The 17,463-nt window shown below is 37.1% G+C and overlaps 1 protein-coding gene and 1 long non-coding RNA gene across 4 annotated transcripts in view; one reads left to right on the plus strand and one right to left on the minus strand.

Moving 5' to 3' along the window:
• LOC143893228 (uncharacterized) overlaps positions 1-7,814 on the minus strand; it is an 83,306-nt gene extending 75,492 nt beyond the window's left edge. Inside the window, exons 1-2 of one of the 2 annotated variants that reach the window (XR_013255741.1) lie at positions 7,256-7,814; positions 6,849-7,073 (exon numbers count right to left, since the gene is read on the minus strand). This is a non-coding gene — a long non-coding RNA (uncharacterized LOC143893228). Of the gene's footprint in view, positions 1-6,848 lie in introns of both variants that reach the window. The other variant, XR_013255740.1, reaches the window with a different exon arrangement.
• On the plus strand, positions 1,206-5,360 carry Sqh (myosin regulatory light chain sqh). 2 transcript variants are annotated; one of them, XM_077398373.1, is made up of 4 exons: positions 1,206-1,364; positions 3,547-3,760; positions 3,915-4,128; positions 4,555-5,360. In XM_077398373.1, exons 2-4 carry the CDS (start codon positions 3,571-3,573, stop codon positions 4,673-4,675), a joined length of 525 nt encoding a protein of 174 aa, XP_077254499.1. In that variant the 5' UTR covers positions 1,206-1,364; positions 3,547-3,570; the 3' UTR covers positions 4,676-5,360. The 2 variants fall into 2 exon arrangements, with proteins under 2 accessions (XP_077254499.1, XP_077254500.1); XM_077398374.1 differs by lacking the exon at positions 1,206-1,364 and adding an exon at positions 1,405-2,084.
• Positions 7,815-17,463: the final 9,649 nt, after the last annotated feature.

The following is a 17,463-nucleotide window of genomic DNA, read 5'->3' on the forward strand; positions in this document are numbered from 1 at the left end:
AATTCCTCGAAATCAGAGAATCTAACGTCGCGCAGATGAATTCATCTACCGATTAACTCCTTGAGAAACTTTAATCCTATATACAATAAGTTGCATGTACAACGTGGTGAATAACTGTAGCAATGTTACTATGGCTGCATTCCGATATTCACTGTCAGTATTGAAAATCTATATTTTTCTATATTTTATGTCACGTCTGTATACTATAGATTTTCAGTACTGACAGTTACTGACAGTAAATATCGGAATGCAGTCTACATAATCGATACGATTTCAACTCGATCGAGGACACCATCCAAGTGTTGGCGCCAAATCTTGGATCGCGGACAAGGCAAGCTCAGGCCATTGCTAAGACGTTTATAAATCTCCCCGAGGTGTATGTACGCCAAATATCAACGAGATTGTTGACCCGATAAATGGCAAGTGTATTTCATGTCTATATCTATGCGATTAAAGTGTCGTAGCAATTTTTCATGCAAATAAAATCGTAATGCTGGCATCTTCAAAGCTGTTATTCCAATTACGATTCTAATTACGGGAACAGAATTAGCAGGACCGAGATTGTTTCCACCATCACGAAAGATAAAATAAAAATAAAAGAACGACATATGTATCAGTCTCGCTCATGCCCTTATATGGTTGCGAGTCGGTACAAGATACGTTAATCCATGTACGGAAGAGATTCTCGGTTCAGGGCTGTAATAACTCACAGCTCACGGCCAAAAAATGTCTAAGCTATATAAGTATGTTCCATAATAATTGATATACGCAAGCTATCGCTATGTCGCAAATATTTTTTTACGATCTATAAAAATTTATATTATTTCTTATAATCACATTATCGTGTTTTGCTAGTCGCCACAATATTTTGGCAATGTAAAATATCTCTGTGCGCTTTTAAGAAACTCTAATTAAATTAAAATTCCATCCAGAAATTCAATTTTAAAATTTTCAGATGAAAAATCAGGTTTTCAGTCTTTCTTTTTTTTTCCGATTGTGTGTAATGCAAAAGCTACTTTTTTCTATGTGTTCGTCAACGGAGGAGCGACTCAAAAGGCCTCGAATGATTCGCCAGCGGATGACAGAACAACCTGTTCACGAATACCCCACGCGCGAAGGATTGGAACACGATCCTGACCGATGGCCTGAATTTTTCTCGCTCCACGACTTTCGCGGCTCACCGGGCTCACAACTCCGTTCTCCCGCCTGCGGCTGCGGCGCCTGCCAGCAGATGGTGCTGGCTGGCCGGGTGTGGTGAATGACCACCGAGTGACGCGTAACGTGATTCACAGTTTGCATCGTGAAGCTGAGATCCGTTCTTGCCTCCCAGCCCCGTTTCTCGTCTCGTTCGCCGTTCTCCACTGGTAAGTACGTTCCCCGTCTCTCGTTCAAAACGCGAGTAATCGAATCGAACGAACGTATTTCGTTCCCCGGATTGTGCGGAAACACGACACGTTTGACAAGGAATCTCGTTCCTGAAAGAGCCGCCATTGTTAGATCACGCTTTCCACAATCCACATCTCGTTTGGCTCGAAAGACCGAGGATCGTTATTCCCCAATAATCGGGTCGAGTTGCGAGCGAAATATTTCTTGGCCAGGTTATATATGCGCCAACGACGCGCGATCGCCGCAATCGGAGAGAGATGCGCGAGGAAGCGTGCATAAACAGACGGGCGCAGTGCCGTAGATAGCGGGGGACACAGTGGGCGCAACGCAGGGGGTCGATTGTGTATCTTGAAACGAGGTGAAAATTACAAAAGTGAGAAAATTCTAGCGCACCTATACGGATTTCGTTTATCGAAATCTAGTTCCTGAATCTGTTCACTTTTGTAATTTTCACCTCGTTTCAAGATGCACGATCGACCCTCAGAATCGGGACCGATCGTGCTAGGCTTCTTGATACGTCGTTGAAAATATTATCGAAAAAAATTTCCTGGACACACGTTTTATTACGAATATTGGATTAAATTTATTCCAATCCGCGATGCGCCAAAAGTCGATGCTGACCGCGACAGCACTGGCGCGAGAGAGACGGGGAAAAGTAGGACGCGATTCGAGGGAAAGATGAGTAAGCGCGTGCACGAGTACTTAAGTAAAGTCTGCAAAATTCGTGGAAGCACGTGCAAAAGAAACTACACGCATTTTCAAATACAGTAAACCTTCTTTATTCTAATCTAACAAGACGAAATATTTTGATATGCGAAGACATTTTATAATAAATATTTATTGCAAAAAATGTATTGCGTGTAATATGAGATATAAGCGTTTTAAAGAGACCGGAGTCGAATTTATGTGTAATACGACTCTTTTCATCAGGCTCCCTCCTGTCGGTCTTCTCAAGCGTATATATATTTTTAGACGAGCAAATTTACCCCAACTGGACAGTTTGTGACTGATAGAAGCTACATTAGCGACGAGACAAAGTCAACGTGTAAAAGCCATTTAAGAACACGCGGAGAATAACGACCCTCTTAGTCGCGCCTTCGTCTAAGTAATTATTTTTGCCCCGTCCCTTTTCGGTCGCGTCGGGATATCGCGAATTGATTATCCGAAAATAAACGCCGATGGCGACTTGGCAACCCGGGACCGTCCTGTCGCGATGTTCGTTTTAATTTAAAAAGGACGCGTCTTTGTTTCGCTAAAATCCGACGGTGAATTTATACGGGCGTGAAAAAGGAAAGATTGCGGTTTATTTTTTCAGCAAACAAGCCGCGGAATATATCGTCCGCGAATAAGTCGCGTCGGGCATTGTTTCGAGAACGTATTATATATCGGACGATACTGTCAGATCGTAATTCATTAGTACGGTCCGAAAATATACAATTCTAGATTCGCCGATAAAATGTCGATATTTGCGAATTTCAAGAGAAAAACGCGATTTTTAATTTATCTAATGAAATATCTCGAGAGAATCTTTCTAAATGACGTGTCTCGCACATTCAAATATATCACGATTACAAACAAAAAGATTCACTGATAATATTAATGAGAAGATACGCCAATACTCTAAATTATTTTGCATTCAAAATTGCGATCGACATTTCACGTCAACAAGCGACTGCAATTAAAATTTTCGGAGCGTATATAAACTATTCGCTCTGTGCGTTTACTTTTTATTACTGACATTTTTTAAAGCAATATTTAATTAACAGTAGTTATTATTTATTGTTTTCTGATATAAAAAATAGGAGTTCCAGTAACTAAAGTGACATAAATACCGCTGTGCAGTCAACCTCCAATTATATAGTAACAATCATAGATTATGCGCGTATAGCAATTTTTACTTATTGAAATTATTAACAGTAAAATGTAAAAAAATTACACTGCATCTATTGCACAAGAAGCTTTGGTAATAATCAACATATAATAATAAACATATCTCATCGTTGTTTCCACTTTTATTGCATGGCGATAGCGGTAAATGGCGCTGAAACGCACGGAGCGAATAGCGAATAAACGTTCCATTCGTAGCTCTCTAAAGGAGAGAAATATCGTTTAATTTGTAAGACACGCCAGGAACGTGTTACTAACGTCTGAATTTTGCAGTAGGTGCAAACGAGATTGTCGAAGATGTCTTCCCGCAAAACTGCCGGTCGCCGTGCCACCACGAAGAAGCGCGCTCAGCGCGCGACTTCCAACGTTTTCGCGATGTTCGACCAGGCGCAAATCGCCGAGTTCAAAGAAGCTTTTAACATGATCGACCAGAATCACGACGGATTCATCGACAAGGAGGATTTACATGACATGCTGGCCTCTCTGGGTGAGTAAAAGTTCTCTTTGGGGAGAGATGTAAAAAAAAAAGATTTAAAGATGTATCCGCGCAAGCTATTTGTACAAGCGACGATTCTATGTTGCCTTTTAAATTGAGATTAAATTTGTCTAGAACATAAACGAAAGTAAATCATCTTTTACAGGCAAGAACCCTACCGACGAGTATTTAGAGGCGATGATGAACGAAGCACCTGGACCTATCAATTTCACGATGTTCCTGACGCTGTTTGGAGAGAGACTACAAGGGACTGACCCTGAAGACGTGATCAAGAATGCCTTCGGTTGTTTCGACGAGGAAAATACCGGCCATATAAACGAGGAGCGCCTTCGCGAACTGCTTACGACAATGGGTGATAGGTAATTTCATTTTATCGCACGTCATATTATCAAAATTGTACTAAGACCACGAAAACTATTGCGATTTATTACATTATTGTGATAAAGAAATATTTACGAATAATATTTAGTTTCTTAGAACATAAATTTTGCTCTCAAAATTAGAAAGATAAGACAATAATTGAAAAATTATGGATAATAATTATTGTATAATCATAGATAATAATAATATATAATTATTGATCGATATATTTCGCGTGCATGGTTCATACACATTTTTACGCGTGCAGTTACTTCTATTCATTTTGATAATTGCTAATTCGTTAATGATATTAATAAACAAGTGTAATATATAACAATATATAATAGCATGGTTCATTATTAAGCCAACGAAATCAATTGGAGTTCCTGCAGGATGATGTAAAACCGATTCACTTTTTTCTTTAGATTCACGGACGACGATGTAGACGAAATGTACCGCGAGGCGCCGATCAAAGGCTCCATGTTTGACTATCTGGAGTTCACTCGAATCCTGAAGCACGGCGCGAAGGACAAGGACGAGCAGTAGTGAGGATTCATCTCTAAGAAAGTTGATCGCGTATCCCCCGACACGGAATTTTAGATAACATTCGAAATTTCTCGCACGCCCTTCGCGCTTTTCGATCCTAGATCCCATATAGGATATTATTGTCAATAACCGTCTTTTCTTTAACGATAAGAAAATTTATGTACAACATGCCGAGTCGCAAGCTACATCGGGAACTGTAGTTCTCGTTCTCTTGGAAATTTTTATCCGCATTTATTACTTGTCGAGCGCGCTCGAAGCGAAAATATTAACTGAATAATCGAGAATTGCATTTGGAGGCGCAAGGTGCGTGCGGGTGTGTGCGCGTCGCGTAGAAAAATTTTTTCAAAGTATTCAAGCGTAACAACTTTTCGAATGATTGCTGTACAGTCGGTAAAAGTTAAACATGTAAGATATTTATATACATAAAGCAAACACGTAACTCTGTTGTAGATTCAGCATTTATATTTTAATATAATATTCTATTGCGTAATAAGAAACTCACGTTGTCTTATTCTACTAACATCTGAGAAATCATTGTGTAATATAAATTTAACTCTCCCTTTATCAACAGCAATAGATTGGTATTTATTGTGCCTAATGTGGATGAAATAGCAATACTTTCAAAATGTCATATTTTTCTTAAATTGTACATAGAAATATACATATATATGCCGTTGATTCATGATTTAAAAGCATTTTAAAGAACACCACAAACTCCGATGATACTACGATTAAGTAATATGAAATATTTTTATGCAAATAATAAACTTGGAGTCCAAGTCCAACCATCTTTCTATGATATGTTTTTCATCTCTCTGATCACAAGCAAACTTCTTTTTAAAAATAAAACTTACGCAACTTGGTCGCCATAAATTTTCTGACAGTACAACTATTTATATGAAATATCTTCTATGTGGAAATGAATAAATTATTGGACTCCGAGCAAATATCTCTGTGTCGTCTTTCTCTAAACACATATATTCCTTTAAAAGCACATATTTCTTTCAAAATTAAAAAGGGTTTTTTTTATAAAAGGGATGAACGAGATTTTAGGGGATCTACAGAGGGAAGTTTTGTAGGGTAAGGTAAGGTAAGAAAATCAAAGTGTGACGTTTATTATTTTCTCGCCGGGTAACGTTGTCGGACTAAATAGCCGGCTATTAGTGGCGCGCAATTGAGAGCAACCGTTCATACGCGATTCTGAAAGTCGAATGTATGCATACGATCGAAAAGTCTCAGAATCAAAAGTCTCTTCCTAACATTCTCGCATAAGTTTGTCGCTGATCTCACGCTAAATTAATACTTTCCTGCCCCTATAACGTATTATTATATCTTACTACTACTTTCTGTATTCAAAATTGAAATTAAAATTTGACTCGAGCTAATTCAACGATATTCACTTCGAATTGAGCGTTTGCTCTATTAATACGTTAACAGTCTTGTCATTCGCATATCTCTATCAGTCTTTTCGTGTTTTTATGCGGGAGCGTTCAATCATTATTTTATTTATCAAATGTCAAATATTTCAACAATATTATTTTATCCTAAAATGACGTTTTATGACAAAAACACACGATTGTGAAAAGAAACGTGCTTGGCTTCTCGGCAGGTTTTCATGAAAATTTAATATTTAGCTTCCTACGAGTTTTTCATGAAAATGTTATTCATACACAACGTGTCAATGTATTAATATGTATATGTCGCAATTATTTATTCCGCAGCTAATAACACCTAATCTCGACGCATTTATATATATTTATCCTTTCGGCATATAATAATCGCAACAAACTCGTGCAACACATAAGAACAGATCTTGAAAATCCACGCAATCTCCAGGCACGACAGGCGATTAAAGATTAAAGTATTGGGCCATCCCATAAATAATGCGGCATAAAGGGGGGAACTTGATTTATTCTTTAGCTCACAAAACTGAAAGACGGTTGTCAGGAAATTGAAAATTTAATATTGAGATAGGAAGGAACTGCAAGCGGCAAGCTGTAAATAATGATGGAAAATATATTTTGGATTGAAAAATAAAAATAGTCGAACTTTTTATCCCATTTCAAAAATTTCTCTAAAAAACCGCATTACTTGTGGGATGATCCAGCAGCTATCAGCGTATCATCTGCAAATGAAACGATTACAAAATCATTTCATTGAACGTGCGACTCACCGGCCGCTGGCGACGCGAAGACGCGACAATCCAGGTCGATTTGGGCATCGGGAGAACTCGCCGATAAGTAATCCCACTGGTCCGACGACGAACTTGGAACTTGTCGCTCAACACTCGCGAATTTTGAGGAGAAAGTGCAAGGAAAAGATGCTAAAAGATTTGTGTCGAAAACCGGAGCAGTCAGTTGGAGACGCAAGATGATAAGATTAGTCCAAGTCCCAAACACTATAAAAAAAAAAAGTCGTGAATTTTTTTTTGCCACTGCACCCGTCACTTAATATATCGCTCGCGCGATATCTTCCTCCGACGCGACGGCACAATTGTCACGTATCACCCGCGAATGTTCCCGGTGTCGCACCTTTCGTGCGTCACTCGCGCAATTTTTGCGGGGTAAGTATACCGTATACCTCGCTCGAATCCTTCCCACAAAAGCTGTGCTGGTCGAGCGACGCACGTAAAATCGCGGAGTCCGAGGAATCTCGCCTTCTCGAGATCGCATGAACGCGAACGCGACAAGATGGCGGCACCAAAAAAAAAACTACGGGACACCTCGCACTTTGCGCGAAGACACTTGGCGTTTTTTTTTACAGCACTTTCCGATATCGCTGCTTCTCGCGAACGCTTCGGGCGAATGAGTTCGGGCCGCAGCAGCGTATACGAGCCATATGTTCGTCGCTGAAACGTCGCGGACGGTTAGGTGCGCGGAGCGGCGTCGACAAACCTCGCCGATTGGAGAGAAAAAAACGACGTTGTGCCGGGCGGCCGTTACCGGCGACGCCTCGGATTCGGCGAATCGACGATTAACCGGGCGTCGCGACGTTACCGAGGATCGTTCGATCGCCGTCTTGGCGAGCGCGACTCTCGCCGTTCGACGCACCGTTCCTGCCTCGCGATATTCGTCAACTGTATATACGGAATAGATTTCACGCGCGGGAGGATATTATAGACTCGAGTAGCGCGTCAACGTCGTCCGTACTTAACGAAGCTTCTCGGAGCACTGCAACTCGAAGTGCCTGCACTGCCTGCGATTCTCGAAGCGCGGTAATGCCAGGGGTGCCGCGCGCGATCGAGCTAACTTCAACGCGATCGCGAGGCGATTTCCCTCGCGAGCCAAAAGTTCAATGCGTTCGCGGACTCGGACTTCTCGATCATCCCCCCCCATCCCCCCTACATCTTTTTCATCGCTCCTTCGTCTCACGACTCGCGTGACGATCGTCTTTTTCCGAAACACGTCTATGTCTATCGTCCCTGATCTTTTAGTAAAGAAGAAAAGTTATCTTCGAGAAGTCAGCTTACGTCGACCGAGCGACAGTCGGGCGTTGTCGAGACACTTGATTTTTTACAAGCTTGTTCAGGAGCCGAATTACTTCGAGGTTTCCTCAAATTCTGCGCGCCGTGAAAGGCGCAGGATATATATATTTTATCGGTGATATATCTTACCCAGACGCGGTGAATGATCCCGCGCGGATCGAGAATCGAGACGCGTCGCGTACGACGACGTATGTACGTATAAGTACGTCTTATACCTACTGTACGTCGTACGTCGTACAGCCATACTGAAAAATATTTCAAATAGAAGCAAACTGTAGCACGTTGGCACTATCGGCGCCAATTCACGTGCATACAAGAAAACCGTCGATTACGATCGGATTATAAATAAGAGCGCGAGCGTGAAATAATCTTTACGATTAAGGTATTCCTTTTACGGAGGTGCGTATTTTGTAGGCGCTTAATAAAATCAAGTTATACGTGATTATTATGTTTACGTATAAGAAAAAAGCAAAAATATTATGTGTATTTGGAAGTTTTTCATTTTTCGGTAAATTTTACTGTCAGAACAATATGGCAACGCTGCGCTTTTCAGGGCGCCGCGCCGCGTGTAAAATGTGTGAAGTTGATGACAAAAGTGTCAATGTAAGTGTCACGCTCATTAATCAAAGAATATCGTGACATTTTCTTTTTATCAAAGAGAGATTTTATAATAATAATGAGTGATAAGAAACATAAAGTGAGGAGTAACGTGGGCAACAATAAGGGACACGTTGTGAAAATAAAAGTTGATAATAAACCGTACGTGATGAACTGAAGTGCGACATATGAGCGCACAGCTTGCAGCGTTGCCAAATAATTTATAAACCACATTTCAAGTCAACTTTTAACATAAATATTTTGTTTCAATATTCGGTGACTGTATTTTTATCGGCACTATCGAAAGTATAGAGTTTAGCGAATATTTATATATAGCGCAGCTTAATATTTAATATTTTAAGATATTTGATAAACAAATTATTACATTGAAATGTGGAAAATAGACTTTTTCGATAACGTCACATATAAAATATCAAATTTTCAAAGTCATAATTCTTCTTTATATGCTCGGTACAATGTGGTTTAATTTTCTTCTGGCGTAAAGATATGCATTTTAACTTTCTCGTACCAAAAAATTAGTCAATTCTTAAGACTTTGGTGTCATGAAAGGAATACCTTAAACGCTTGACGATTCCGAACCAGTTTTCTCAAAAAATACATCTTATCCGAAGACGGCTTTTCCTTAGTGCTGGTCTACAACCTTGCTTTAAAGAGCATTTAAGAAATTGAACAATCACGTTGGAATATGAGGAAAATACTCGACTGTGATTGGTCAATGTCTTACGGCTTAGAGCTTAAATACCGTCTAAAAGCAAGGTTGTAGACCAGCACTCTAACGCTATAACAATCAGCGTTATTTTGATATATGTATATAAAGAAAAGAATTGCCACCTGTGTATACGATACGATACTTTGAATTTGAAACTCTAATTCCCTGTCATTTCGATTTGCAATAATAACGAATAATTCGAATAAACCACGCGACGGTTAAACAGACGTTGTTCCAAACGAGCTCATTAAAGCCATCGCACGGATCGAAAATAATTTTTCGCTCGAGAACGATCGCATTTCGAAGAATAATAACGAAATGATAGGAGCGGCCCGTGCCACACTACCTGTTCATTCGACGCTCGACGCGCGAATGATAACTTGATAACTGTGCGACGACCGACGACCTTGTTTACGTGCCCGGCGCGCGGTGCGGCGCGGAACGCGCGGAACCCTACGCGTAAAAAAAAAAAAAAACAACGGCCGAGCGTTTGGACGTGCCAGCTGTTGTGTTATTGTCGCTCTCTCACTCGCGAAAAAATGGATCTGTTTTCTATTGCGCGCTGAACTGGCTGCACTACTTAGTTCGGAGTTTATCTTTTCTCTTCCAATGTGGAGTAAAAAAGATAATCTCTGAACTACTGCAGCAATAGTCAGTTCAACAATAGAAAACACAGACCCGATATATATCTCGTATGCCAGACGCTTTCATGATCATTGATCAATGGTGTGTTCCGAAATATTTTAACAGTACCGAAAACTTATAGATCACGTTACGCATGCTATGAATACGTAGACACGCGTGCGAGGTTTTTCGGAATATCAGGTCTGCCCAGACAATTCCCGAACTTTTCGAATAAAAAGTTTCCCGGCTCATCTATGAACTATTCATTGTCGTCTTCGAAGTACTTTTCCTCCACTCTGTATGCATCGTCGCTACCGCGTTTTTCCACGTTTCCCTGTAGCCCTATTCTGTAATTCCAACGACAGTATCGTTATATTATCGTTATATTATCGTTGCGCAGCTTTTTTGCCATATAGTATACCTGAGCATCTCTTTACTCTATAAATTATATATATATATATATATATATATATATATATATATATGAGTGTTTTATATAAATGTGATAACTTATCACAGAGAGCGAAGGAGTGATGATGATGATTAACGGCGAACTGGTAAAAGTGGAACAACTTCGAAGAAATAATAAATTGCACATGTGGTTTTAAACATAGCATAAATAAAACGGTAACAAACACTGTCGATCGTTAAGAATTACAGTATCAGAGTACTGGAATTATTTCTGAAACGCTTCCTTTGTAATCGAATCGAGAAATTTTGAAAGCGTCGGCTGCAAATTTTGTCGACGGAACGCCAGCAGAAATATAATAGAATATAATGACAGATTGACTGCAATACGTGACTGCAATAAGCGACCGTTTTTCAACCTTCGATTTTATTTTAAAAGACAAAAAAGTCTACCGGTGCAAAATGAGAGTGTATGAAGTTAGCCCCCCTTTTTTTGAAATTCATATTTTTGAAAGTTGTTCCAGGTTGTTCTGACTTTGTACTACATTGTTCCAAAACGATATTCCTTAATTCCAAACAGTTTTTTAATAAAATAAAAAAAACGATTTTTTTGGCTGGCCCCCCTTTTTTCGAAAATCGAAATTTTTTTTATCGCTACAGATTGTTCTAGTTATTCCAAATATTGTTCCAAAAGGACAGATCCTTAAATCAAACCAAAAATCCAGAAAATAAAAAAAACTATTTTCCGTTGGCCCCCCTTTTTTCAAAAATCGAAAATTTTTTTATCGCTACAGATTGTTCTAGTTGTTCCAAACATTGTTCCAAAGTATTAATTCGATTAGTTAAAAAAACTTTAAGAGATATTGAAAACAGAAAAAATTTTAAAATAACAGTTATTAGCCATTTATTCGTAAACAAAATGATTTACAAAACTGTCGATCTAGAATATATTTCAAACCGCTTAGAACAACTCAGAACGAAATTTTTAAGCCCAAAACAAGAACCTAAAGGGTACTTTACTCTTCATCGGAAATATTATTTTTTGATTTTCTTCGTTAAAAATCTTGTTCCAGGCTTCCCGCTTTAAAACTATCGCGTTCTCCACTGGAACAACTGAGAACAAAATTTTTAAGACCAAAACAAGAACCTAAAGGGTACTTTACTCTTCATCGGAAATATTATTTTTTGATTTTTTTCGTTAAAAATCTTGTTCCAGGCTTCCCGCTTTAAAACTATCGTGTCCTCCACTGGAACAACTCAGAACAAAATTTTTAAGACCAGAACAAGAGCCTAAAGGGTACTTTACTCTTCATCGAAAATATTATTTTTCGATTTTCCTCGGTAAAAATCTTGTTCCAGGCTTCCCGCTTTAAAACTATCGTGTTCTCCACTAGAAAAACTCAGAACAAAATTTTTGAGACCAGAACAAGAACCTAAAGGGTACTTTACTCTTCATCGAAAATATTATTTTTTAATTTTTTTTGTTAAAAATCTTGTTCCAGGCTTCCCGCTTTAAAACTATCGTGTTCTCCACTGGAGTAACTCAGAACAAAATTTTTAAGACCAGAACAAGAGCCTAAAGGGTACTTTACTCTTCATCGAAAATATTATTTTTTAATTTTCTTCGTTAACAATCTTGTTCTTAGCTTCCCGCTTTAAAACTATCGTGTTCTCCACTGGAAGAACTGAGAACAAAATTTTTGAAACCAGAACAAGAGCCTAAAGGGTACTTTACTCTTCATCGAAAATATTATTTTTTAATTTTCTTCGTTAACAATCTTGTTCTTAGCTTCCCGCTTTAAAACTATTGTGTTCTCCACTGGAACAACTCAGGACAAAATTTTTAAGACCAGAACAAGAGCCTAAAGGGTACTTTACTCTTCATCAAAAATATTATTTTTCGATTTTCTTCGGTAAAAATTTTGTTCCTAGCTTCCCGCTTTAAAACTATCGTGTTCTCCACTGGAAGAACTCTGAACAAAATTTTTGAGACCAGAACAAGAGCCTAAAGGGTACTTTACTCTTCATCGGAAATATTATTTTTCGATTTTCTTCGGTAAAAATCTTGTAAAGTACCCTTTAGGTTCTTGTCCTGGTCTCAAAAATTTTGTTCTGAGTTGTTCCAGTGGAGAACACGATAGTTTTAAAACGGAAAGCCTGAAACAAGATTTTTAACCAAGAAAATCAAAAAATAATATTTCCGATGAAGAGTAAAGTACCTTTTAGGTTTTTGTTTTGGGCTTAAAAATATCGTTCTGAGTTGTTCCAGTGGAGAACACGATAGTTTTAAAGCGGGAAGCCTGGAACAAGATTTTTAACAAAAAAAATTAAAAAATAATATTTTCGATGAAGAGTAAAGTACCCTTTAGGTTCTTGTTCTGGTCTCAAAAATTTTGTTCTGAGTTTTTCGAGTGGAGAACACGATAGTTTTAAAGCGGGAAGCTAGGAACAAGATTTTTAACAAAGAAAATTAAAAAATAATATTTCCGATGAAGAGTAAAGTACCCTTTAGGCTCTTGTTCTGGTCTTAAAAATTTTGTTCTGAGTTGCTCCAGTGGAGAACACGATAGTTTTAAAGCGGGAAGCCTGGAACAAGATTTTTAACGAAGAAAATCAAAAAAATAATATTTCTGATGAAGAGTAAAGTACCCTTTAGGTTCTTGTTTTGGTCTTAAAAATTTTGTTCTCAGTTGTTCCAGTGGAGAACGCGATAGTTTTAAAGCGGGAAGCCTGGAACAAGATTTTTAACGAAGAAAATCAAAAAATAATATTTCCGATGAAGAGTAAAGTACCCTTTAGGTTCTTGTTTTGGGCTTAAAAATTTCGTTCTGAGTTGTTCTAAGCGGTTTGAAATATATTCTAGATCGACAGTTTTGTAAATCATTTTGTTTACGAATAAATGGCTAAAAACTGTTATTTTAAAATTTTTTCTTTTTTCAATATCTCTTAAAGTTTTTTTAACTAATCGAATTAATACTTTGGAACAATGTTTGGAACAACTAGAACAATCTGTAGCGATAAAAAAATTTTCGATTTTTGAAAAAGGGGGGCCAACGGAAAATAGGTTTTTTTATCTTCTGGATTTTCGGTTTGATTTAAGGATCTGTCCTTTTGGAACAATATTTGGAACAACTAGAACAATCTGTAGCGATAAAAAAAATTTCGATTTTCGAAAAAAGGGGGGCCAGCCAAAAAAATCGTTTTTTTTATTTTATTAAAAAACTGTTTGGAATTAAGGAATATCGTTTTGGAACAATGTAGTACAAAGTCAGAACAACCTGGAACAACTTTCAAAAATATGAATTTCAAAAAAGGGGGGCTAACTTCATACACTCGCAAAATGAGGGAATACGCGGGAACGATCGTAATCTTCGTTATCCGTTTAGCTAAAAAGTCTCGGATTAGCAATGGTATATATACGGGCGCATTATCGTGATGGAGCACCCATCGTTTTCAGGCCTTTATCATAACAGTCTCACGAAGATATTGCATCACTTTAACCCTATTCGCTCCAACCATGCCTTTCGTGTCCCACGAATTTCTAATAGTCGTTTGTTCCGGAAAACAAATGATCGTGGGAGAATCCCCTCCACGCCGGAAAAAAGTTATCGTGGCTGGGAACCTCAGGTAACAATTTCAAAGTCCTAGCTCATTTACTCTCGAAACGGCGAACAATCAAAATCTCGGAGGGACACGAAAGTGCATGGTTGGAGGATTACGTCAGTGTTGTGTGAAAGGTAGAGCATTTTTTTTCGATAAAAATGTATTTTTGTGTATAATTTAAGCGTATTTAAAATATTTTTGTCGTTAAAAAAAATTTAACATTCCACAGAGGTAGGGGCAGGTGGAAGAGGTGGGGAGGATCTACGATTATAAAAATTAATTTTTTTACATAAAAAATATCTGTCACACTTCAACGTCGCCTTTTCTTATTCAGAAATTCTTTTTCTAGTATTCTTTAAGTCCTTAAAGTCCTTCTATACCATTTAAAACGTATACCAAATTTGCGGCGACGAAATTAAGTATTTTTATTTAATTAATATATCTCATATTTTTTTTCTCATTTGCACTACTTTTAGCTTTAATTTGCGTTTTGGTTCATTAAGCTTCGTCGTCAATTTGTTCGTGAGTTATGATTTTTTAAGTAAAACGAGTCGTAACGCGTGTTTGTCAACATATAATTGTTGTAAAAAAATATTTAAATAAATGATTTCCAAATTTTCTTTACATTGATTTTTAGTCGAAGGCACAAAGATATTATAATAATTTTTAGAGAATTTTTCAAAGCTATTAACATTTTGAAAAACACGTAAGACTCGAAAGTGCATGGTTGGAGGAATAAAAGGGCGGAAAAAACGTTGGAGCGAATAGGGTTAAGATGATACTCTTTGTTCATTGTCTTATCTGGTGAAAGAAATTTATGATAAACGACACCTTCCCAGAGTGGAAAAACTTTAATCTTTGAGAAAGAGAGAAATTATACAATATTTATGCGTAATAAATCGAAAGGAAGTATCAACTGCAAACGTGAAAACGTGAAAATATCGTTTGAATCAGAAAGATAATACAACGAACAATTACGGTCGGAGATCGCGATTTTTGTTCTAACCCTTCGCAGAACAAGTGGGGCTAAAGACCCGTTCGATATTTCAGTTTCGAATTTTTCGGAAACTTTACGAACTCATAAAAAAACCCAAACAAGAATCAGGAATATATAACGGTATAAATAGATTCTTAAAGCCTTCGAAAGTATACTTGAATTTTTTCAAATTTTTTATGGCACTACAGCTTGAAAATCTTAACTGGCTTAAAAGACCCACATATGTTCGACGGAAGCAGCAAAATTACACACGTTCTGCGAAGGGTTAAGAAAGTTTTAACACACTAGAACTAACGTTGTAAAAATAACAGATTTAAAATTTCTTATTTTAAGTTATAGAAATTATTAAGCTCTGCTTTTGGAATTTACGTTAAGTTTTGTCGAAATAAGAAAAAATGATAACGTATGTCAATTTATTTTCCATCAACGATTCTAATTTTAATGTTTTGTATACATATAGAATGTCTATATATACATACACACATGTTAATTGAGAAATATTTATTGCAGGTATGGCTATATGTGACGCGCTTTGAACTTTTCGTTGATATGCGATCAATTATTATCAATTGAGATCGAGAAGACGACACACGAAGCACGTTGAATCGAACAATGCAGATAACGGAAACCAATTGATGTGTAGAGCGTGAAATAATAAGCGGACAGCTAAATCGAGAGGAGATAATGAAAGACCGTGACATATTGATCCATTCGCATCGACAACTGAGTCGAAAATCTTAGTGGAATATTTGGTGTAAACTAATTTTACGACGTATTAAAGATTTCCCAACGAGATAAACCGGTTCTTTGCGATGCGAGCGTGTCATTGTTTACAAGATATAAATATTCGCGCGAGGTAGCGACTCGCGGCTCCACATGTGTTTGCGTTTTTTCTTTTGTTCCTCCAAACACGATCACCTTTTACGAAAACTGATAAATATTAACGACATTAACGTGCAGGATTACCTCAAAAATTAATAAAACAACCTATATGAGAGAAGACAAAATGGCTATTTATCGAAACGGAAAGTGGTTGATCGTACCTTATGTATCCTGATGTATCGCGTGGAATTGCGTATCGTGTACGATTAATATTTTTGGGAGTGCCGTGTAAAGTATCGCACGATCCTAATTAACTGTATTCTTTGATCACGTGTTTGATAACTAATTCGCGCGTGATCGTAATTAATGAATTTTTACGAGTGTTACGACTCCAACCGAGGAACTTGAAAAGAGGGAGGAGACGTGGGATTGGGCAACAACAGAATCATCTTGAAGTGAATAATTGTTATTTATACATTGCCTGTTATTAAATCTCTCTCTATTCTGGTTTTTTTTTTCGTTCAGTTGAACGATTTAAAGAATTATAAAAAAAGAAATCTTTTTTTCCTCATAATGTTTATAACTCACGAACGATAAAAGTGGGAATAAGGTATATTTATTATATTTCTTTACGTGTAATATAAAAACAGTATACTTATAAAATTAGAGAGGAAAAAGATGTTAAAAGTAAAATTGTATATAAATCATGTAAAGATGGAAACGGAAAAACATGGCACGAACAAAATTGAATCGCAGATACATTTTCAGATTAGAGAGAATATACATATTCCTTCAAATCTCGGATGATCGCGGGTCGTAATTATCCCGCTGAATGTAATCATCGATTAGAGCTCGTCGCAAAATAAAAATCGCGGTAATTCAACCAGCAAATAGGTCGAGGTTATATAATTACGATAAACGATTGTAATCACTTAATGATACAGGGGAACTTGCATATATACAAATTTATAAAATGTTTAGAACAGAAAAACGGAATTTGTATCAAATAATATAGAGCACTGTTAGGACTACTAGGAATACTCGGGTTGTTAGGGATAAGATTACGGAAACTAGAACAGGTAGAAATAATAGTAGCAGGATTCCAAGAATGCCAGAGATACGTACTAGGATGTTAAAATTCAGGCAAAATTTAACATCTTAATTTAATAAAATTAAATTTCTCTTCAAAAGATATTTTTTAATTATTAAAAAATATATATAGGTAATTTATAACATATTTTTAGAAAATGTTCTAAATTTTGTAAATATTAAATAAAAATATAAAAGATATATATCAGTATTTTATAATTACGAGAATATTGATTAAAATTAAATTAGATTTTATCATAAATAATTTCTTATACTTTTTATTTGTAAATTATTTCCGTCCACAGATTGCACGGATATTGACAGCGTTATGTAAAACAGTCACGATATACCGTGAACATTACATAAAATCGACGAAATACGTGATTTCGCAAAACTTTGTTAAATGAAAAGATTCGATAAGATATTTATTCTTT

The sequence above is a fragment of the Temnothorax americanus genome, unplaced genomic scaffold (genome assembly GCF_048541705.1).
Source record: "Temnothorax americanus isolate GAGA-0224 unplaced genomic scaffold, ASM4854170v1 Scaffold12, whole genome shotgun sequence".
NCBI lineage: Eukaryota > Metazoa > Arthropoda > Insecta > Hymenoptera > Formicidae > Temnothorax > Temnothorax americanus.